The sequence below is a fragment of the Oncorhynchus keta genome, chromosome 13 (genome assembly GCF_023373465.1).
Source record: "Oncorhynchus keta strain PuntledgeMale-10-30-2019 chromosome 13, Oket_V2, whole genome shotgun sequence".
Classification (NCBI taxonomy): Eukaryota; Metazoa; Chordata; class Actinopteri; order Salmoniformes; family Salmonidae; genus Oncorhynchus; species Oncorhynchus keta.
The window spans coordinates 28,207,014-28,230,949 of NC_068433.1; the positions used below are offsets into that span (position 1 = coordinate 28,207,014).

The 23,936-nt window shown below is 45.1% G+C and overlaps 2 protein-coding genes across 2 annotated transcripts in view; both read left to right on the forward strand.

Moving 5' to 3' along the window:
• Positions 1–22,064, forward strand: part of LOC127906866 (uncharacterized) — a 233,884-nt gene extending 211,820 nt beyond the window's left edge. The window contains exons 2-4 of the mRNA XM_052460675.1: positions 17,523–20,062; positions 21,500–21,627; positions 21,732–22,064. Of these exons, the coding sequence (XP_052316635.1) occupies positions 19,171–20,062; positions 21,500–21,627; positions 21,732–22,064 (1,353 nt within the window). The 5' untranslated portion in view covers positions 17,523–19,170. The remainder of the gene's footprint in view (positions 1–17,522; positions 20,063–21,499; positions 21,628–21,731) is intronic.
• On the forward strand, positions 380–6,303 carry LOC118387502 (intracellular hyaluronan-binding protein 4-like). Its single transcript, XM_035775927.2, has 8 exons — positions 380–828; positions 1,347–1,467; positions 3,989–4,135; positions 4,263–4,334; positions 4,957–5,034; positions 5,280–5,460; positions 5,589–5,774; positions 5,985–6,303. Exons 1-8 carry the CDS (start codon positions 570–572, stop codon positions 6,048–6,050), a joined length of 1,110 nt encoding a protein of 369 aa, XP_035631820.1. The 5' UTR covers positions 380–569; the 3' UTR covers positions 6,051–6,303.
• Positions 22,065–23,936: the final 1,872 nt, after the last annotated feature.

Genomic DNA, 23,936 nt, shown 5'->3' on the forward strand with positions numbered 1-23,936 from the left:
AACATCCCATCTGAAAGACAGCACCCTACACAGCGCAATGTCCCCTTCACTGCCATGGGATCTCAGGGGACTGACCCTGCTTATCTTCAGAGGTAAGCCAGCAGTGGGATGCAGGGTGGCATGCTGCAACACACTTTGAATGGAGATGACCAACCTCTTGACAAAAGTGATCGAATGTGCCCATTGATTATTTGGAGACAGCTTGTGTCAATTAAAGAACCTCTATGAAAACCTAATTGATCATGATGGAAATAAGTGCCAAAAACCATACCCAAAAGCATGCCTTTACGCAATGACGTTAACGTGGTGTGTTACTTTAACACCTCATGAATAATATTGTAATATAATGGGGCGGGGTTGTATATAAATTATCCGCCATTTTGGACATACCGCATGCTCAAATGCTGTAGCCTGCCAGGTTCCAACTTAATGCAGGGGGATGTTCATAATTTAATCACAGGTCAATATGTTTGTTCTTGAATCATTCGGTTCGTAAAAAAACGTCATTAGCTTTAGCATTGTATGTAACCCAGGTTTTCTTCCAGCTGATTTTGAAAAACATTCTCAACATGAAGGGTATAATTGAAGATCCCACCGAAAGTGCTGGTTTTGGGTGCGCCGTGACAAACCGTTTTGGTCAGCTTTTAGACAACGAGGCCGACCCTTTCGATATTATTCGCCAGGCGCAGGTTGAAAAACAGAAGAAAAAGGATGAGCTTAAAAGAACTGATACAACATCCAAACTTGTCAAGAAGGAGTCTCAAAAGGACAAGAGAACTCCCTTGAATGCTGTGGAAGGCAACCATTCACAGGCAAAAAATGTACAGGGTAAGGCCATGCAATGGGTGAAGGCCTAGCTAGCTAACGTTGACGTGAAGATGGGCAGTATTGACGGCACGTGTCAGGTGCTTTTAAGGTGTAACGTTAGTTATCTAAAACAATTCCGGCGTGTCAAACTTGCATAATTGACACTAATGATAAAAATGAACTATTCCTGTCCGTCGCGTGTCCATCCATGTGTTATGGAACTCAACGTTATTATGCACATGTTCGCCGTCTGGCTGACGTAGTGGCTGACTTAACTACCTTGTTAGATTTCTAGATAGCCAACTTCAGTGCAACATAGGGGTTGTGCTAGGTAGTTAACTTTATATTTTAACAGGAACTTTCGGGGAATTGCTAGCACGGTATAGATTGTAAGCTAGTGATAACTATATCACATGCTAACTAGCAAGCTATCAAGTTAGGTTTAGCTAGTAACCTACAATACATGGAGGCCTTTTTGGAGTGGCCAATTTAGGGGGGTGTGTGGGGTGATTACGTAATTTGTCGTGATTTATGTGCAGGTCAGAAATATCCTTCTCGAGGTGCACCTGGCCAGGTGGAGGAGAAGGGGGAGCGACGAGTTGCCTTCCGGGATCGGAGGCAGAACGACAGTGAGGCTCCGCTAGGATACTCAATTGAAAGGTAAGTTATACACTAGAGGTGGGAATTTTCTGTGTTGACCGATTGACACAGGCAGCCCAACTGACTTTTGACCAATCAAATCAGCTCTGAAAAAGACAGGATGATTAAAGGGCAAGTGTTATTTTCCAGAAGATCAATGGAAATAGCCCCATTCTGATAATTTTACACTGCTTGTGTGAACAGCCATAGGCTATTCAAGTATTAACATGTGTAATTACCTTCAGTTTTCATTCTATGCTGACCCCCACTTTGCAGAGCTGAGAGAACTGGATAGTTGTATTCAGGTGGAGTCATCATGCGCCTTACTAGGGGTGTGTGGAACTCTTGTAAATCCTATCCAATTCACACTTGATAGGTTACTCGTAATTGTCTTTACTTGTGTTCGGAAAACCCAGAAGTGCAGTAAAGCCTGTACTAAAGTGCTGCGCCATCACTCAAAGTGCTTCTGTTCCTTCACTCATTCACACATTGCTCATGATCCCGACATCTGAAATGCACATTAATTACTTTCATAGTCCTAATTATCAACAAAATGAGTTCATAAATGATGCATGGCTGATTACTGCTGCCTGCATTTATTCCAGATGTTCTCGCTCTAGTAGCCTAGGCTACATTGTTTTACTTTCAAGAGGAGCAAAATATCTCTCCCAGCGTGTAGCTTATGCTACAACATTTGTACAATCAAAATTAACTATTTAAATGTGTAATTTTATCTTCTAATCTGTCGCTTGGAAAACATGTTGGAGAAATAATCATAGTAAGGGAGACTCGCGTGTCTGGTGAATTTAGTTGCCGGACAGAGTAGTAAAACACAAACAACTGCCACAACATGGCCTCAGAAAATCCGACTGAAAATATAAACAGATCGATAGCAGGAATAATGCCTAGCTACTGATTTTGTTTGGAGACGGAAGGGAGAGTTGTGAGTGAAAGTGGGACATGGTGCGAGTCCTGGACAACTAAATGTTTGTTCTAATCAATCATGGCAGCAGGCAGCACCCTGCCGGTGTCTTTACTGACAGCTGCTACCTTTTTTTAGCAACTTTCTCAGATTACAGATAATGACAACATCGTTGTGTCCGGCAAATTCCTCATATCCCTACCATTTCTCCTTTTGTCTGAGTACTCGGCACACCCCGGGACTTCAATTAATATCTCAGGTGTTTCATTGATTAATAAACTGAACACAACTGGAAAGCATTAGACTGGCTATTTGAGCCAGGTGTCTATTTCCTTAATGCACGCAGCTTTTGCTCATTTGCAAAGTTGACTGTTTAATTCCAACATAATACATTTCTTCCATTTGCTCCACTGTTTATCACGTTTCTTATGCCTCTGTAAAAAATTAAACTTCCCTTGACTGAATAATTATTCTCTTTGACTGTTAGTCTCTTTGGCCTAATTTCTAGTGTTCTGCACTCCTGAAGTTGACTGTGTGCTTGCCATTTAGCTAGCCGTTCTAAGGTGTTAGCAGCCAATGGCTAGCAGTTTCTTACGGGTGATTACAGAATTATTTAATTTAACAAATTAAACAATAGTGCAATATGCAAAGATCACCATTTCCTGGTCGCTAAAATTCTAATAGTTCACTTAAACAAGCAGTGTAGAGAATGACTCATTGTACCATCTAAACCGCTATAAAATTTGTTTTCAGTAACAAAAATATGATATTATTTTTTTTCAGTTTGAAGCATGCCTCAAGTGTAGGGCTGGGCAATATATTGTGAAAACCTGTACAGATTTTTACAATAGTCTAAAGGTATTTTTATACAGTGATAAATTACCATGTTGGTCAACTTCACTAAGTTTTGTCCTAGTTTGGTTGCAAATAACACCATCATAATGGAGAGCCTACTAAAACCATGTACAAATCTTTTTTTTTTTTTTTACCTTTCTAGGCTCATATACATATTTAGAACTTCAGAAACAAAATGCTGCCATACCATCAAATTAGCCAAAATATCTTCACACCATATTTTTTTAACACCCTACCCACGTGTCAGGTCTGGAGCGTGATGTCACGATCTCTGCTGATCGGCTACTGCATAGCAACCTAGCTATGCCAAAAGCCCTGGTTTTCCCTAAAAAGCCTATGTAAATTACAATCACCAGAATGGCCAAACAAACATTTTTTTCATAGCATTGACATCATCCATGTATTCCTATCATCTACTGGTTTTAATGTCTGGTTTGAAGCTGGTGCACAAATCTGAAAGTAAGATGCAAAAACAACTTAGAATGGAAGCTTAGAAATGGAACAGATCTGTCGCTGCATAGACTTGTTTTCAATGAGAATGAGATCAGTAATTCGTATTTCTGTGAGAATTTGGTCAGGTCGCCCAGTAAGTAAGTTATATGGCAGCTTTAACCTGTAAACAAGAGAACCTCTTTCAAACAATCCATTTAGAAACTGATGTTTATTTGCTGAAATGTGTGCTTTTGCCTAACTATTAAAATGGACAGGCGGTGAGACTAAAGTTTTTATGTTAACTGACCGCTACACCCCCCCCCAAAAAAACAGGCCTGTGGATCAGGGTGAGCGTGCCGCAAGGGGCCGAGGTGGTGGCCGTGGAAGAGGAATGCGCGGCAACAGCAACTTCAGATCCACAGATGGCTTTGACCAGAGAGGCAAAAGGGAGTTTGAGCGCCACAGTGGCAGCGATAGAACGTAAGAACAAAACTTATCACATTGCGTTTAAATCAAGTTTGTCTGTTTCACAATGCATGTGAGTGTTGTACTTGGATTATGAGAAAATAGTTGAGATTGAGGACATTTAAACTTTTGCCTGTTACAGTGGTGTCAGGCCAGAGGAGAAGCGAGGGGGCAGTGGTCCACGAAACTGGGGATCCATGAGGGACCACATGAGGTGAGTACACACATTAGGACTGTAAATGTGAGACATTTAACTGCCTCAGTGTTTGAGTAGCTATAGGTGTACTCTGCTGTCCTAGTTTGGACTATTAGTAGGTGTAGCCTCAAACCCAGGTATCTCACATTCTGTTCAAATGCCTTGAAGTCGTCTTCAGGAAGACTATAAAAGGTGTTTAGTACAGTAGTCTAGGTGAAAACCAGTCAAATATTTTGCGTTGATCCAAACAGGTTTCAGAGTTTCTGACTGCCAACAATAAGCTAGCTAGTGATGGTAGTGCCGCATAGGCTACTAAAACATTGTCCAACACTGTTGGAAAAGACTGGGAGCTCAAACAAGAAAATGCCCCTCCTGAAGGGCAATATAATTTCTACTCGGACCCAATCAAATGTGAGTGTTGAAAGCCAGTGCTCTCATTCTAACATACAATCCCATACAGAAGTTGTTCAGACTTCAAATAGTTGTCAATGAGATTTGGATGGAACTAGCCAAGCTGTGGCTTGTCTCTTGAAAAATATTACAATGAGACCCAATGTGACTTGGCAAGTCTTCATCAGCACTTTCATATGAATTGTCTTGACTGATTGTTACTGTAGTTATACTGTTTATGCTATTTTAGTGCTGCCGCTGATGGGGCTCCCACTGAGGGAGGGGATGGAGATGAGGTGGCAGATTCCGCAGAGGCTGGAGCAAATCGGTGAGCGAGCCAAGTGACTGACCAGCGCAGCAATGTTAATCAGACAACACAGTGAGACAGCGCAAATAATATACTTGTGTAGCTTACTACTTTATGGAAATCCTCTACTCACTACATATTCTGGTCTATACATACCCTGAACTCAGACATTATCATTTTAAATGCTCACATTTACTCTAGTTATAGAATGAGTTTCAGGTTGTATTAAATTTCCATCCCCACAGTAATCTGTTGATTCTCTGCAGTGCCCCGGAGACTGAAGGCGAGGGGGAAGCAGTGGTGGAGGTTTCCGTGGAGATGTCTCTGGACGAGTGGAAAGCCCTACAGGAACAGAACCGGCCCAAGAAGGAGTTCAACCTGCGCAAGGCTGATACCATTGTGCCCTCTGACTCTGTGGTCATCCACAAGTCCAAGAAACAGGTTGAGGTGAGGAATCTTGCACAAATGCTGCGAAAACGGGATGCCTAATATCACTGCTTGTTTCTTTTGGGCCTCATTGAATTACAGCAAACTGATTTATATGGTACTTGTGTCTCGTTTCTCTTGATCAACAGGAAGAGATTGAGGAGGATGACGCTGCAGCCCTCCGTCGCCCCGCCAATGACATCACAGCCAAGCTGAAGATTGACTTTGGCAGTCTGGGACGACCCTCACGGGGTACCAGAGGAGGAGGAAGAGGTGGACGAGGTGGCCCAGCCACACGGCCAGAGACCATTTCTCCCCAGAAGCCTCCTGAGAAGGTATGTCTGGACTGAATGGGTCCTGTTAGATATACATCAGGGGTTTGAAACCATTGCCAAAGGCAGCAAGGATGGTGGGCAGGTTCAGTTCGCCCTGTTGCCTTTCTTCCTGTCTCATTCAATTGTGAATAGCACTGCAATATTCCTTTGGGCAGCATATTCCTTACCAATGTGTTGATACATATACGTTGACTGATTGATTCTCCCTAGGCCCGATTCCAGCAGGGACAGGCCCCAAACCCTGACGACCCAGAAGACTTTCCTGCCCTTGCCTAAAGGAAGCGGACCAGCACTGGACTAGAGCCCAGTCTACAGGTGGCCCTTCACCTGTACTGTGCCTTAGTGGATTTGGCTGCACTTCCCAAGAGGAGTAGGAAATAAACTGGTTATGCTCGTATCTATCCCAAAGGACTGTATATATCAGAGTTCCTATCTGCTCTCTGTATAGTTCAGATGAATAGCCTTTCATTGTAATGGGAAATATGAATACTTGACCTGTTTATAAAAAAATAAATACTGTTGACATTGACACATGACTTAGGATACTATTTGTTCAACCACAAGTGTAAACTGACGGTGGTAGACACCTTATGGTTTCTCCAGTGATGTCTTATTAAAGCACATGGATTGCTTTATTGAATAGCCATTTGTGCCAATGCCTAGACAAGTGTGCCTTTTAGTCAGCCCCAAGGGGGTGTATCAAGAATGTTCTTTGAGTCATTACTAGCCATCTTAGATCCACCTCATTCCTCACACCAAACACCCCATCTAAATAAGAAACAAATGTTTAAACAGCATGGAATACTTCACAGTAAATTATTTGTTTGTTCATCTTTATTGTATGCTATCTTTGACAGGTTTTTATAAAGGATTTTTCCGGAAATGTAACCTTCATGAATTTCCATTCTGTATGAGTAGTGTCCAGAACAGAGCGCTTCTACCCTGCTGTTGCCTAGTAATAATGAACTAGAATGCATGAGAACTCTTCCTGTTGTCAAAGGCCTACTGGCGGTACCACAGCCAGCTTTCCCCTGTGGCACAATCCCATGTTCGCTAAGCTGATGTCACTTAATGCCATTTCATTTGAATGTGCAATTTAATTTGTTTTAATGCATGTTAGGGTAACTGTCCCCTAGCGAGGCAATTCAGTTGTAAATTAAGTCTTTGTGGCCTTACTGTGCTTTTGAACAATTGGGATCTGGCTGAGAAACAACTCAATGGTTTGCTCATTTTAGCTATTCATTGACTCTGACCTGTCTGATTTCTTGGAAGGAAATCAACAGGTAGTCTACATGAGGTCTGCTTCTTGGTGGTTGTCTTGAGGACTAACAAAGTCCACTGGGTGATGGAGTGGAGAGAACCAATCGCCATGCTGGCGGATGGCCAGTTCCTCTGTTAGAGGATTTGAGATCCAAATCCGCTGTATACACTGACGTCTCTGACCTTGGCTACAGACACCATTCAATTAATTAGTGTACATTATAAGTCGCACATGTGGACTCCTCAATCAACTGAGGTTTATGAGAAATGGTTTTAATCACAAGTTAACAAAGCAAATCAACAGGGTTTCAGCGACATGAACGGCACAACTAAAGCTGGTCTTCTGGAACTACTGAAACATTTGAGGAAAATAACTGGTTTGGCGCAAATGCAAGACTCATGTCTACTTTTCTTCCTGGTGGGCTCATTGTATTGATTAGCAGGTAAAGGTCAGGGTGGGGGGCATGGCTGCCATCCTGGGGGCTTTAGAGGGATTGATATTTCATCTTAAGAAAATCAAAACAAGCCTCTTAAATCAACCATATGGGGAGTGGAGCCCCATTACTCCCTGTTAAGGATGTGAGGGAACTGTTTTCTTTTTCTCAGGAGAAGGAGCTTGAGTCTGCCGTTCATCTGCCAACAACTCTGGTTATTTACAAGGAATTTGTAAATGCCAAAGTTAACTTAAGTCAAAAGGCACTAAACATTACATTTTTTTTGTTAATGTGAAGGTAGCAATTCAATTAATCATAACGGATAGTGCTCAGACTCATGTACATGTCACAAAGGGAGAGGGTGGAGAATGAGTGAGTAAATGTCCCACTAGGCTGGTTACAGTGCACAAAGACCACCACAGTAAGGTTATTTTTCTTGGCTTTATCCTCTGATTATATTAGCTTCTTAGGAAATGAGTGTTTTTGTAGAGAAAGCCTTCTACTCTAATGGAGAGCATGTTACTGCCCTGCCAAGTTAGGACCTTGGGTCAGAAGATGAAGAGCAACATTTTGCTCACTGAATAATGTCTAATAAGATCTGCAAAGTGCTCAGATGTTAAAATCAATAGGCCCACTAAATCTCAATGTTGCCATGGCCACATAGCTGCTATACAGAGGATAACAATAGCAAACAGGCTTCTTAGGAATATAGAGCTCATGTGGATGTTTATTTTCAATAACAAAGATGAAACAATGATTAAGTCTACAAACTGTAACATTGCCAATGTTTAACCCAATACAAGATAAGCAGTAATGCTTATTTTGAAATCAAATTGACTTCAAAAGGAGCAGGGCCTCAGTTAAAATGTAATCTCACTGCTGCTGATTTTGTTCCCTACTAAATCTAAAAGCCTTATCCTTGATAGTCACTTGATAACCCCTCTGAGTCTTTGAAGGGGTTATTTTTATTTTGCTCTTGTTTAAATAGCATTAGCCAAATAATCCCTGTGACTGTTTAGCACAGTGCATGTTTAATTTAAGAGCCCTCATCTCACTGGCTAATTGTATATGGACAGGCAGAAGTACACCTAAAAACGACCAACTGAGCTAAACCACACTTGTGGAGGTGTAGGTAAACAGTTTTGAGTTGTCGTACATAAAGAGAGTACAGAGCTATAGACACAATTCAAGACAGTTTGACCTCAGCAGAGAACCCAGTACCAACAGAGTATCCCAGCCTAGAGGGTTATTTCCTGGCTGGCCTGTCAGGTGTTCTGTTAGTGAGGTAAACGTGGAGCCGTGATTCCTGAGCACACTGGCAGTCTCCAAGGAAACAATTAGGACTCTGTCTTCATGGAGTGGCATCACCACCCTTACCTTCAGCAGAGAAACAAATATCTCACACATTCACAATGTCAGGGAGTATTTAGCCTGGTTGGCCTTGTGTAAGTGCACTTGTGAACATTTCTTTTGTTTTCTGTTTTGCACACGCAGAGGCTGCCAGTTGTGTGTGTGTTCCTGCGCCTCTGGGTTAGAAAATTCTCTCTTCTGGTTCATCACTATCTGTTGGTGTCTTCACGGACAGAATCTACCATCTGTTTTTAAAAGAGGCCTTTGTTGCCTAGAGGTCACACTGGGTAGCTCTCTCTGTCGATGTCTCGCTCTCCTTCTCTCATTTTCTCGCGCTCCTTCCCTCCCTAATTTCTCCCTCTCCATTGTGGGATGTGTGTCAAGGTTACCCTTCACTGCAGGTGTATGTGAGCCACAAAGAACCTGTTATATTGATTTAGACTTGAGGGCTGATGCTGTCAGCAGCCTTGAATCCTAAGGAACAGATAGCGGAGAGGAGATTCTTGAATAAACCATATTTCTACTGTTGTTTATTTAACTGGCAATATATACAGTATTTTGGTTAGAGGGAATTATGGAGGTCTTGAGTCATAAAGTTATGATGAATCAATATGGATATATCAGTTTAAACCGTACCTCATATACAGTAACTGCTGTTTATATCCACCTGTGCAATAGAGTGTCTAATTTCAGAGTCCTCCGTAATGAACAGATGCCTTCAAGGAAGATATCAACACCCCTAACAGGTGTCAGAGATGTAGAGATCTTCATTTGGGCTGATGGGAACATGGCATAACACCACAGACACTGTAAACATATTAAGCCAATGTGTTTGCTTCAATGGCACAGAGACATTTTTAACAGTTTATTACAATTATCAGAGGAGAGGATACAGCACTGCTGAAATTTACTGAACCCCCCCTCCATGTCAGCATTTTCAAAACACATACAGTCCAGTCTTTCAATTGAAAAAATAAACTGGACATTGGGGCATTGCCAAACTATGTTATTTGATCTGAGAGGCTGCTCTGTGTGTAGAGCCACCAAGATAATTCTGTTTTTACCAATGGTTATGCAGTCCATCAGGGTGGGTCGTGCTGATCTATAGATCACAGTGGGACATGATGGCTCTCAGCACCAGGAGGAGTGGGAAAGGCTGCCTCCTGGTGTTCCTGAGATGAGAGATGCAAAGTGCCGTTGCGAAATGAAAGCCAAACAGGAGGCACCTTAGCAGGATCTACATGCCTGTTGACCCAGGGAGAATGGGATGGGAATCCCAAATAGGACGGCAATGTCAAAACAATATTGTCTCTATGTTTCCAGATGAAAATGATATGGGTAACAATAGGACAGGGACAGGCAAGTAGATTCAGCTGTGGGACAATGATGGTTGGAGTGATGGTCGGGGGGGCCAGAACATCATTAGAATAATTTGTACATGCAAGTTGACCACCACGTTGACCACCACTAAACCCAATAAGAGATTGTATTTGAAAAAAGTAAATCATTTCATACTTGATTGTATATATGTCTATTTTTTTGCCGTGGGAATACTTGGGAACAGATTTCCTAAATTAATATTTTGGGCAGAATTCCAGGTAATTTTAGTGTGTTTTTTTAAACCTAAAAATCCCCAATTATTATTATGATTTTTTACTAAAGACTTTTGGGGCCCCAAAAAATCACTTACAGAACGGTTTTGGCAATGCAGGCCGCATATTGCCAATCCCTGCAATAAAGCGAAGGCCTAATGTTGATATAAGAAAGTGTCTAAACAGAAAGAAGTTTCAGGGCATGGCTAAGGCACATGTGATTGGACAATGTGTGTGTGGGAGTGAAGAGGGTGTCACAGACGTGCAGAGAGAAGGCAGGCCTGCGGTTAATAATAAGTAATGAATTTTAATTATGAAGCAGACAGCAGATGGAGAAGTCTGGCTGCACGGAGCATGATCCACTCCAGTGACTTGTGTGACTCCTTCAGCTCTCCTCCTCCTCCCACTGGTTAACCTATGAGGTCACGAGGTCAGGTGAAGTACCATTCCTCAGCCTGAGCCTCGACACAGTGACAGGATGAAACACAAAATGCTGCTGCTCATCTCAGCTCAGCTCTCATACTACTGATTTTAAGATGTAATCAACCCTTGACAGCCCTCTGCTTAAAGATAAACAGGAGGTTCTTCAATCTTCATTAGTAAATGGCAAATTAGGTTCACACACACACACACACACACACACACACACACACACACACACACACACACACACACACACACACAGGCATATCCATCACATCTTAACTGAAAACCATGGTAATGGTGTCTATTGATTTTTTTTCTTCCCTGGACCAGTCAAGCATGTAGAGAGAATGAAATTACCTTCACTCTCGAGGTTGTCAGGAAAATGTTACATCAGGAAAAGGCCTTTATTGTGTATGTGGCAAATACATTCATTTACATTCAAGAACATTCTTGCCTATTAACAGCTTTCATCAAGTCAGCAATTTCTCAGTGCCATTTTTCTCTCATTAACACCGCTTGATAATAGGCCTATACAACCTCCTCAAAACAATAACAGTCTCAGCCGAAGAGATACAGGATAGTGGGTCAGCTCTCCTCTCCTCCCAGACTATTACAGACACGCGGCTGCACTATTGTGGTGAATAAAATCCGACCCAGGACAGAGTGTGTTGGGCCCTGCCTGCTGTGTGTGTCTACATCCCCCCTCTGCTCTGCTCCCACTGAGCCGGCGGCTCTGAATCAGTAAACACAATGCCGCCTTTAATTAGCCCTCCGTTTCTAATTGATTAACATTCCCTGTGGCGCAATTGTGCTGCCATCGCATAGACATGCTCCTCTCTCTCTCTCTCTCTCTCTCTCTCTCTCTCTCTCTCTATTTCAGTGAGTCATAATGAGACAGGGTAGTGTGTCAGAGTAGACAGACTGTTTTGGACCACTGCCAGCTATCGTGACTAGCACACAGGCACAAGATACTTTACCACATGGGTTGGCAGGGTGAAAGGAAATGGGCATAGCTTGGCTAATCTGCCCACCTTCTGCTGTGCTGTGCTTGCCTGAGCACTGTGAAATCATAGGTGTTAAATGGCCACCTCATCATAATTCTGTGTGGGATGCATCTCGCAGCAGTGGTACAGCAGCTATGAGGTCCGTATTATTGGGAGAGAACAGGCCCATGATGAGAAGCCATTCCACCCCATTGAAATAACACTCAGACAAATTACTCCAGGAACACGACTACAGGCTACACCCTCATCACAGAGTCATTTCTTCCTGAGTGGCAATAATGCATCATCATGCACACAGACACCTCATGAATTTCAATGAGGACACAATCACATCCGACTTTTAAACAATGGCTGAGTCGGACCTTTGATGAATGGGAGTTTCTTTTTCTGTGTGTTGCTTTTACCATTTGGTGGAGGTTTAAACCGTTGGAGGTTTAAACCTGGAGATGCACCTGAGCAAAATCAGCATCACATATACAATGTCACAGCTCAAAAACACCCTGTTCACTTATCCATTGACTTGTTTCGTGGAGTCATGCTTTTTAGCTCATCGAGCAAATCTAGCTGTTTTCCATTGCCTGTGTATTGAGGGACCAAGGCCATATTTAGATACATGTATTGTGAGGCAATATGTCCACTGTAGTAGCATGAAGATTCCACATCGGAATTATTATGCATGTTTGAATTATTAAGACATTGAGTTTATATATATATTTTGTTGAGTACATGAATCCAAATATTCTTGATGTGTAAGAAGAATGATTCCATTCACCTGGTTACCAGATTTGAACGACTAGGAACCCATTAATGAAAACAATAGTTGTAGGATACAGTTACTGTAAGTCATCTACAGATAGAGACCATTTATTTGACCTGTATGACCTTTGTTTGAGGTCAGGACCAGGAGGACTATAATCTCTTTATCAATCTCCAGTCACAGACGCAGCTGTGCTGCACCTATCCCAGCATGCTTCACTCTGGCTACCAGGCCAAAACCAACTGATTCTGCACATACTCAGGAATAACTCAGACACAGTTTGACATTTGGCATATGGAGAACATATATTGGATTTATAATTGAATTAGTGTGTAGAGAACTCTTTCAGGGACTTGTTTCAGTGAAACAGAACGACAGTGTGGCTTTCTCTCTTCCATTTGTACTGAAAATACACTACTACCTCAGCCTTGGCTGTGGCAAGTGACACACGCATGGATTCCATTTACTATGATTGAAATCATTATTTACCTAAATTAACAGACATGCATTTTATTACAGCTAGCCAGAGAGTTAACTTAGCCAAGAACAAAAAGGCTGAAGCATATTATCTTCTCTACATACATTTTCGCGTCATTGAGGGTAAATTCATAGACAAAATATTTGGAGACATTAATGTTCATGTTTTGTTGAATAATATAGTGATAATTACAGCATTTCCTTGACTGTTATTTCATGCCTCAGATGAGTCATGAAGGAAAACACACAGGATCCAGAAATACCTGTTGTGTTTCTAAGCGGCTCCATTTATTTCCACACATGACAACTAGATGGTTGTCTTAAAAAAAAAGAAAAGAACTGAGCCAGTTTAAGTAACCCTTTTTCTCCCCAATTTCAATGTGGTCTCCACTGCAACTCCCTAACAGGCTCAGGAGGCAAAGGTCGGTGCATGTGTCCTCTGAAACATGACCTACCTAATCGCACTTCTTAACATCCATCCACTTAACCCGGAAGCCAGCCGCACCAATGTGTCGGAGGAAACACTGTTCAACTGACGACCGAGGTCAGCCTGCAGGCGCCCCGCCCACCTCAAGGAGTCGCTAGAGTGCGATGAGCCAAGTATAGCCCCCCTCGGCCAAACCCTCCCCTAACCCGGACGGACGACACTAGGCCAATTGTGCATCGCCCTATGGGACTTCCGATCACAACACAGCCCGGGATCGAACCCAGGTCTGTAGTGATGCCTCTAGCACAGCGATGCAGTGCCTCAGACCGCTTTGCCATCTGGGAGGCTTAACCTGGCTCAGTTTTATGTGCTGGGAGGCACCAGCGCTAGCCTTAGTATTCCCCTCTTGCTTTCACTGTGTAATTTGATCAGGTTATTCATAACATTCAGCGGACGTCTCTCCCCAGAGTTAGCGTGACATTGCTATTTGCAGAGGATAAATGCATTAGCTGGCCCACTGCTAGGAAATTGAGCATTTAATATTTGCACTTGATGGGATGTACAGGTAACTGCCAAAATAAAGGAAACACCAACATAGTGTCTTAATAGGGCGTTGGGCCACCACGAGCCAGAACAGCTCCAAAGCACCTTGGCATAGATTCTACAAATGTCTGGAACTCTATTAGAGAGACACCATTCTTCCACTTGAAGTTCCATCATTTGGTCTTTTATTTATGGTGGTGAAAAAGCTATCTCTGGCGCCGCTCCAGAATCTCCAATAAGTACTCAATTGTGTTGAGATTTGGTGACTGAGACGTCCATGGCATATGATTTGCATCGTTTTCATGCATAGCCATGGTAGCCAAAATAATGGCCTACCCAGAATTTGTATACATGACCCTAAGCATGATGGGATGTTAATTTCTTAGGAATTGCTCAGGAACCACACTTGTGGAAGCACCTGCTTTCAATATACTTTGTATCCTTCGTTTACCCAAGACTTTCCTTTATTTAGGCAGTTACCTGTGTATCAACAGACAGATTTACAGGAACTTGGGTCCTCTATTGACAACTGATGGGCAGAAGGCATTTGGATGTGAAGGCAAAGCAGAGAGAGGGAGATATAATAACAACAATTCATGTTTGTGTTTTTGTCTGTTGGAAAGGAAGCCTGCTGGTTGCTGGCTCTGGCTTTACAGAGGTGAGGCAGTAGACAGCTATAAGTAGGAGCCCAGTGGCACAGCGTCCTCACGGCCAGCTAATTTCAGTCACAAGGCACCGGATAAATAAATACACTGGCTATTTCTCCACACCAAAAAGGTATGATGAGGGTGAAGGCGTTTTTTTGAAGTTGTGCTTTTAAGGCCCAATCACTGAGCATCTGTTCAAATACAGAATTAAGGCAAACAACACCCTCCCTGCAGATAATAATATAGAATATCCCTGCAGGCGATATCTCAGCCCTATTTCTTGTTCCCTTAGAATTAATGAAACTCTTTACGAAGGTCTGTGCTGGTGGTGGTGGTAGCAATGGGATAAACAACTTAAAAGGCAGAGCCTAGGCACTACTGGTGCAAAGCTAGCTACATTCCCACTGGTAAGGAATGTTTAACTTAATTGACACTGACTGGGTCACATTCAATATTGTCTGTGTAGGTGTTGTTTCAGTAACTCTGTACAGTGTGAGGTGTTGAGAGATAAGGAAGCTCCATATGCACAGGGCATCATGAGACACCACTCTGACCCCTGCTCTGCCCCCCTACCACCCTGTACCACACTGAGTGACTGGTGGGCAAAGAAGTTCTCATATCCTGCCCAGTGGTTCCCCACTGGCTGTGCTGACATTTTCCCAGGTTCATATGTCTTCCCTGCTGGGAAGGTCCACCCCCTTTGTTTCTGTGTTGAGGAGTTCTGCCCAAATATACAACACTGTCTCACCATTTGCTAAACATTGTAATGTGTATTCTGCCTCCATGCATCCTTTATCTTCGGCTAGCACTCTGTTTACCTGATGGGAGAAATGGTTACAGGGTGTCCACGGAGGGACAGAGCATGGGGCGACGGAACATTAGGAGAATGTAACAAAATACAGTGGAGGCAGTGATATGGAGATATGGAGGGAAGGAGAGGTTGAGTGGTGGGTGGAGGGAAGAGCAGGCAGAGGAGGAGGTAATTAGACGGTTATTCATCTCTCTCTCTCTCTCTCTCTCTCTCTCTCTCTCTCTCTCTCTCTCTCTCTCTCTCTCTCTCTCTCTCTCTCTCTCTCTCTCTCTCTCTCTCTCTCTCTCTCTCTCTCTCTCTCTCTCTCTCTCTCTCTCTCTCTCTCTCTCTCTCTCTCTCTCTCTCTCTCTCTCTCTCTCTCTCTCTCTCTCTCTCTCTCTCTCTCTCTCTCTCTCTCTCTCTCTCTCTCTCTGGAATGGGCTTATTAATCAGGCTTTGATAAGAGGACAGTGTTCAGGCCCGTGAACGGTTGATGGGGAACACAGCTGCCTGCGCCCACTTTCCTTTTCCTCTCCTCTCCCCGTCATTGAGACAAACAGGCGTGACATGCAGCAGCACGGGGAGGGCGCTGCCTGATGAACGAAACCCTGGCACTGCTGGAGCCTTTACCTGTGATGATCACACTGTGTTCCCTGCGTGGTCAGGCCCGCTGACAGCCCTGCTTTAATGACCACCCATCTACAGGAGAAATCCGTCACAACAGGAGAAATACGTCACTACAGGGTCACGCAGGCTGGCACGCAGGCTGGCACGCGGGAAGGGAGGGAGAGATGGAGGGATGGAATAAGTCAAGCAAGGGGCATCATTTGGAGGAGGGCATGGAAGAAAGTGGGCAGGTGCCATCATTAGCCCTTTTCACGGAATTGTGTGAACCCACAGCACTTCCATGCCCCTGATCAATGCCCGATTCCAACTCTCATCTTGGTCAATAAATAATTAAGGCAGGGAAATTGGAATACAAAGACGTCTGGCCAAATGAATGACATAGAAATAGATTGTGGTATAATAACAAGTTGCTGTAGTCAAAAAGTCCTCCCAATCGAAATCCTGCATGTCCTGATTCCCTCCATTGGATGTTGGATTACCTGCTCCCATCACAGGAGCGGAACTGCAGGCCCTTGAGTAATTGGCACGTAACTGCTTTCAACAAGCCTGTCTCTTTAGAATGAAGTGCTAATGTTGCATTACATTGCTCTAACCATTAGCCCAGTGAACCTGCATTACTGTTCCCCATCAACCTTAATGCTATTGTTCCTCATCACGTTGAGTGATCTGCTCATAAATGCTACCTGAGGTCTGAGCCAGGGCCCGCTGGTCCCGCTGCCTGCTCTCATTACGTCTTGGGCTGTTAAAGTCCTAATGAGGTGGATTGAGGTGCTGTTATCCCCCATCAGGACCCAGGCACGTCTCAAACGGACCCTTTACAGTCCCGCTCAGCTCCTCATGGTACGTTGTTGTTCTGTTTAATTACAGCAAACCAGCAGCATAAGCTGGAGAGACAAGAGTAATGCCAGGGGTGGTTGAAGGGAGTTATGGTTGTGCTGTGGATCCTCTACCTCAGTTTGTATAGGGTCAAACAGGCCTTGAGAATGGTATTTCTATGAACAGTATAATGATTATCATATTGCAGTTCATACATTGTCTACCCTATGCCTGCCGTTGTGGATCTAAGGGTGGAAGATGAAGAAGACTGCAGGCAACACTATGCAATACTGTTCAGGGAAGTCAGGAACCAATATACTCAGTCAGTTAGGAAAGCTAAGGCTAGATTTTTCAAACAGAAACTTGCTTCCTGTAGCAATAATTCCAAAAAGTTTTGGGACATTGTAAAGTCCATGGAGAATAAGAGCACCTCCTCCAAGCTGCCACTGCACTGAGGATAGGAAACACTGTCACCACCGATAAATCTACGATAATCAAATCAAATCAAATGTATTTATATAGCCCTTCGTACATCAGCTGATATCTCAAAGTGCTGTACAGAAACCCAGCCTAAAACCCCAAACAGCAAGCAATGCAGGTGTAGAAGCACAGTAGCTAGGAAAAACTCCCTAGAAAGGCCAAAACCTAGGAAGAAACCCAGAGAGGAACCAGGCTATGTGGGGTGGCCAGTCCTCTTCTGGCTGTGCCGTGTGGAGATTGTAACAGAACATGGCCAAGATGTTCAAATGTTCATAAATGACCAGCATGGTCAAATAATAATAATCACAGGCAGAACAGTTGAAACTGGAGCAGCAGCACGGCCAGGTGGACTGGGGACAGCAAGGAGTCATCATGTCAGGTAGTCCTTAGGCATGGTCCTAGGGCTCAGGTCCTCCGAGAGAGAGAAAGAAAGAGAGAAAGAGAGAATTAGAGAGAGCATACTTAAATTCACACAGGACACCGGATAGGACAGGAGAGGTACTCCAGATATAACAAACTGACCCTAGCCCCCTGACACATAAACTACTGCAGCATAAATATAGGAGGCTGAGACAGGAGGGGTCAGTAGATACTGATCACGGCACAACCCAAGGGGGAGCGCCAACCCAGACAGGAAGATCACATCAGTGACTCAACCCACTCAAGTGACGCATCCCTTCTAGGGACGGTATGAAAGAGCCCTAGTAAGCCAGTGACTCAGCCCCTGTAATAGGGTTAGAGGCAGAGAATCCCAGTGGAAAAAGGGGAACCGGCCAGGCAGAGACAGCAAGGGCGGTTTGTTGCTCCAGAGCCTTTCCGTTCACCTTCACACTCCTGGGCCAGACTACACTCAATCATATGACCCACTGAAGGGATGAGTCGTCAGTAAAGACTTAAAGGTTGAGACAGAGTTTGCGTCTCTCACATGGGTAGTGTGACGTAGAAGTCCGTCACTGGCCGCGGGCAGCATTTGGTTCTTTAACGCACACACATATTCATCACTCCTCCCTGCGCCATTATAAGATAAGTTAACAATGTGGGTCGACACACAAATTAACTTCTGTCTTGGTGCATGCATTTCACACTTGTCAATGTTCATATTTGAGAAATACAATACTTATTATTATACTTATCAATGTTGTGGATGAGCGCATTGTTTGTTTGTTCTGTTTCTCTCTCTCCATCTCTGTAGCTTCCGGGTATGCTGGAAAAGGACCTGAGCTAAGGGAATTGGGTTGGCTTTATAGTGCCTGTCCCAAATGGCTCATTAATGCATATGGGCATATTGAAAGATATTGTCAGTAGTGATGTAATGTTGTAAATGTTATGTTGTGATATTGTTTAAAACCGTGTTGCAATGTATATCCTTTAGTATGTTTAGTTCATGGAAAATGTAGGTTTGTATTTTTAATTGATTAATTAACCAGGGTTAATTGTTCTGAGGGGAGGGGCTAGCCCTACAAAAGGAGCCTCTCTTTCAGTCATGGTGAAAGGCATTTTTGGATTGAGCTGTGGATGGGGCAGCATTGTTTTTAAGCTGTCCCATAAGGTAGACGTTGATGGCAGTACTGTTGTTTTTTGTTCCGGAATTCACTTGTAAATAAACACCTTTGCACAGAAGAACTTTTGCGGTTCCGCCATCTTTTTATTTTGATAGAGGTTAGGTTATCCAGTTTAGCCTTCTGGCCTACTCTACGTGACATATGGTGGCAGTGGTGGGATGGCGTACCGCAAATCAGTGAATTCCAACAAGAAGAGGTAAAGGAATGTGTACAGGATTGCGTTCTCAGCAACAGCATCAACTGTCAGAAAAGGTACCTGAAGTTGAACCGGGGTGGAATACCATGGAATCGTCTGGTGAAGAAGAGGTCAAGTATGAGAAACTAGGAGCCCGACCGCGGGGCCAAAGACAACCAGAACTGGGTGAGCTGCTGACTGAAGGAGCAGTTGGGGGACCAGAACCACACCCAACCATGGTAACCCTTTTTCAGCAACTTTTCACCTGCCTTGAGAGGAGGGACGAAGACCTCAAACAGGAGTTACGTGGCCTACGCCAATCTATCCTCACAGCTCCCCACCAGGCGGAACTCGTCAGTGAGAGCCCAAGATTGGGTCTTCCAACACCAGGACGACAAAGGCTCGATGCAGCGGGGACTTCAACTCCACAGCAGGCACCCCAAGCAGTAATGAGGCCAGCACCAGGAGACCAGTCCAGCAGTGTTAACGTCCATCTTCCAGCATTCCTGAGGAAGGAGCCAAAGATGCCCTCATACCAGCAGGGGGAGGACATTGAAAACTACCTGCTGAGGTTTGAGCGCATGGCTAAGACGTGGCAGTGGCCTGAGGTAGAGTGGGCCTGCAGGCTTGTCCCATTGCTCACGGGCAAGGCCTTAGAGGCTTACACAGCAATGGATGAGGGGCTGTCCAATGTCTACAAGGGCTTGAAGGAAGCGCTGCTGGTGAAGTTTGACATCTCACCGGAAACCTACCATCAACGCCATCGGGTGAGTCGCCGACAGAGACGTACCACCGCCTCAAGGGTCTCTACCGACGATGGGTTCGAACGGGGGAGAAGACACAGGACGAAATTGGGGAGGTCATCATCCTCGAGCAACTTCTACAAGTTCTACCACACGACATTCGAACCTGGGTCCGAGAGCACGAGCCCAAGGACGGGCTTATGGCGGCCAAGCTTGCCCTGCAGTATCTTAATGCACGTAAAGGGGCCCACCACAACCTGCAGCACCCGCTCCAAGGAGTCTCAGAGACACAAGGGACATCAGAAACGCCAGAGATGGTGGAGGTAACTCTGGGGGTTATGTGTCTGGGAGGGAGGTAAGGGATCATGCAGTTCGCTCTGATGGGAGGGGTCTGACCTGTTTTTACTGCCGGCAGCAGGGGCACAAAGCTTCAATGTGTCCGCTACGTAAATCCAAGCTCTCAGGTTACTGTTATGTACCCAGAGAGGGGGATGGTGTTCAGAATAGACAGACTCGGGAAGGGTCATGCTTGGTACCTGTAAAAGTGAATGGTAAAAGTCTTACTGCAATGATTGACACCGGCAGTTCCCTGTCATTGATCAGAAAAGGTAATGTACCTGTTAATGACATTGATTATGGTCATCAGACACTGATCCAATGTGTTCATGGTGACCAGTCACAGCAGCCCACAGCTGAGCTCACAGTTGAGATTCAGGGTCAGAAATACCTCCTCAAAGTTGGGGTAATGGAGAAGCTACCTTTTGAGATGATTTTGGGGAGGGATGTGCCTGTACTCTCTGATCTGTTGGGAAGTGTGGGGGGTCAGCTATATGAGCAGTCAGTTTGCCAGTCTGATGTTCAGATGGCATGTTCAGTTGTCACTCGTGCCCAGGCCAAAGCTGGTTTACAACCTCTGCCTGACTTGTGTGATAGTCTGTGCGAGGGGGGAACCAAAGGGCCCAGAAAGTCACGCCGCCAGCGGCGTCTTGAGAAGTATGTGGGAACCCCTGTACCTGTTGCTGATGTGTCTGGGTTAGAGGTGCAATGGGATGTTCCACAAAATTTTGCTACACTGCAGAAGTCTGACGCAACCTTGAAATGTTTGTTTGACAAGGCCTTAGCTGGGGACAGTCAATCTTCATGTGGGGGATTTACACAGTAGACAACCACATACTCTACCTTGGGTCAGAGGCAGATAGCAGGAAGTTGGTGGTGCCATCTACCTGTAGACCACTTGTTCTCAACCTTGCACATACAGTTCCATGGGCAGGCCATCTAGGGCAACATAAGACCTATCTTAGGCTAGGCTCCCGTTTCTTTTGGCCCTCCATGTATACTGATGTACAAAAATACTGCAAATCATGCCCCACGTGCCAGAAAACCAGTGCTGTCCGTAGGTCTGAACGGGCTCCTCTATGTTCACTGCCAGTTATCTCTACCCCATTCAAGAGAATTGCAATGGACATTGTTGGACCCTTGGAGAAGAGTAGTGCAGGTTACAAGTATATATTGGTGATCTGTGACTATGCCACCTGGTTCCCAGAAGCCTTCCCACTCCGTTCCATAACCACTCCAAAAATAATCAGTGCTCTTGTTCAGCTCTTCTCTCGTGTAGGAATCCCAGATGAAATCCTGACGGACCAAGGGACAAACTTCACCTCGCGACTGATGGTTCAACTCCACCGACAGCTGGCCATTAAAGGCTTGAGGACTACTCCCTACCATCCCCAGACGGATGGGCTCGTAGAGAGATTCAATCAAACGCTCAAGAACATGTTGAGGAAGTTTGTGGCTGACACTGGTAAAGACTGGGATAAGTGGTTACCCTTTCTGCTTTTTGCTTACAGGGAGGTGCCTCAGGCATCGACAGGTTTCTCGCCATTCGAACTCCTCTATGGATGGCCAGTGCAAGGACCACTGGACCTGCTGAAGAAGTGCTGGGAAGGTTCCCCAGTAGCTACCTCAGGACAGGGATTGTCCAGTATGTCCTCCAGATGCGAGACAGGTTGGAACGGTACCGAGAGGAAGCTAGAGCAAACCTTCAGCAAGCCCAGAAGGCCCAGAAGAGAGGCTATGACCAGCACGCTCGCCACAGAGAGTTTGAGCCAGGACAGAAAGTCCTGCTCCTCCTTCCTCGTCTACCAGCAAGCTCCTTGCGCAATGGCAAAGACCGTACCTAATCGGGAGGAAGATGGGCCCAGTGACCTACGAGGTGCTGCACCCGGACAAGGGTAAGAAGAAGCAAACCTACCATGTGAACCTTCTCAAGGCCTGGGAGGAGAGAGAGGAACTCTCCAAAGGAAAGTCCTTTCTGGTCCGCAGAGTAGAAGAGGATGAGTCGGATGGGGTCACAGAGGCATGGAAAGAACGAGCAGAAGTCATACTGGCTCACCTGGAAGAAGACAAGCAAGATGAGCTGAAGCAGCTGTTTAGCAAGTATCCGGCCCTCTTCAGTCAGAGACCAGGAAGAACCAAAGTCCTAGAACACGTCATTCGTTTGAAACCTGGCCAGAACCCTGTCCACCAGCATCCTTACCGTGTGCCTGAGAGGTTGGTGGTAGCCCTCAAGGAAGAGGTCCACACCATGATAGAGATGGATCTTGTCGAGCCATCTTCAAGTGAATGGAGCAGCCCTATTGTCATTGTCCCAAAGAAGGATGGCTCTTTGCGCGTCTGCATGGACTTCCGTAAGGTGAATGCCATCTCCCAGTTTGATGCCTATCCCATGCCCCGCATTGACGACTTACTGGAGAGAATAGGTAGAGCTCATTACATCACCACATTGGATCTCTGCAAAGGGTACTGGCAGGTGCCCCTGGATGAACAATCCAAGGCCTACACTGCATTCCGGACGCCAATGGGCCTGTTCCAGTTCAAGGTCATGCCGTTTGGCCTTCATGGGGCCCCTGCGACTTTCCAGAGGCTGATGGACAAGGTCCTCCAGGACTGTGACGATTACTGTGCTGCTTACTTGGACGACGTGGTGATCTACAGCCACTCCTGGGAGGAGCACATACAGCATCTTAGCAGAGTCCTGGGGAAGATTCATGAAGCAGGCCTCACGCTTAACCTCCTGAAGTGTGAGTGGGCGAAACAGGAGACAAAGTACCTGGGTTACCAGCTGGGTAAGGGTGAAGTTCGGCCTCAGGTGGAGAAAGTGGAGTCCATCAGGAATAGCCCTCAACCCAGAACCAAGAAACAGGTGAAGTCCTTCCTAGGTCTGGCAGGGTGGTACCGGAGATTCATTCCACAGTTTTCGACCATCGCTGTCCCTCTGACCAACCTCACTTCGAAGGGGGCCAGCAACCCTGTGAAGTGGACTGAGGAGTGTGAGGAAGCCTTCATGACACTGAAAAAACGACTGTGCTCATTCCCTGTTCTCCAGACCCCTGATTTTCAGAAGAGATTTCTCGTGCAGGTGGACGCTTCGGCTGTAGGAATTGGAGCTGTACTGGCCCAAGGGGAGCCAAGAGAAGAGCTTCCTGTGCTGTACCTGAGTCGGAAGCTGTTGCCCAGGGAAACCAGGTATTCTACAATCGAAAAGGAGTGCCTGGCTATAAAGTGGGCCCTAGATAGCCTCCGTTACTACCTTCTTGGGAGGGAATTTGACCTGCACACGGACCACAGAGCACTGACCTGGATCCAGACCATGAAGGACCGGAATTCTCGTGTGACCAGGTGGTATCTGGAGCTCCAGCCCTTCAGGTTCTGTGTCCGTCACAAGGCAGGAAAAGAGAACATTACTGCGGACTACCTATCAAGGCTCCCGTACATGGTCGCTTCAGGAGAGGAGGAAGGTAATGTGACGTAGAAGTCCGTCACTGGCCGCGGGCAGCATTTGGTTCTTTAACGCACACACATATTCATCACTCCTCCCTGCGCCATTATAAGATAAGTTAACAATGTGGGTCGACACACAAATTAACTTCTGTCTTGGTGCATGCATTTCACACTTGTCAATGTTCATATTTGAGAAATACAATACTTATTATTATACTTATCAATGTTGTGGATGAGCGCATTGTTTGTTTGTTCTGTTTCTCTCTCTCCAT

Bases quoted from the DNA above. Each gene is read 5' to 3' on its own strand.
- LOC118387502 (XM_035775927.2), top strand. From the start codon at position 570: ATGAAGGGTATAATTGAAGATCCCACCGAAAGTGCTGGTTTTGGGTGC. The intron at 1,468-3,988 runs GTAAGTTATACA...CCAAAAAAACAG, and splicing joins CTAGGATACTCAATTGAAAG to GCCTGTGGATCAGGGTGAGC. The intron at 4,136-4,262 runs GTAAGAACAAAA...TGCCTGTTACAG, and splicing joins CACAGTGGCAGCGATAGAAC to TGGTGTCAGGCCAGAGGAGA.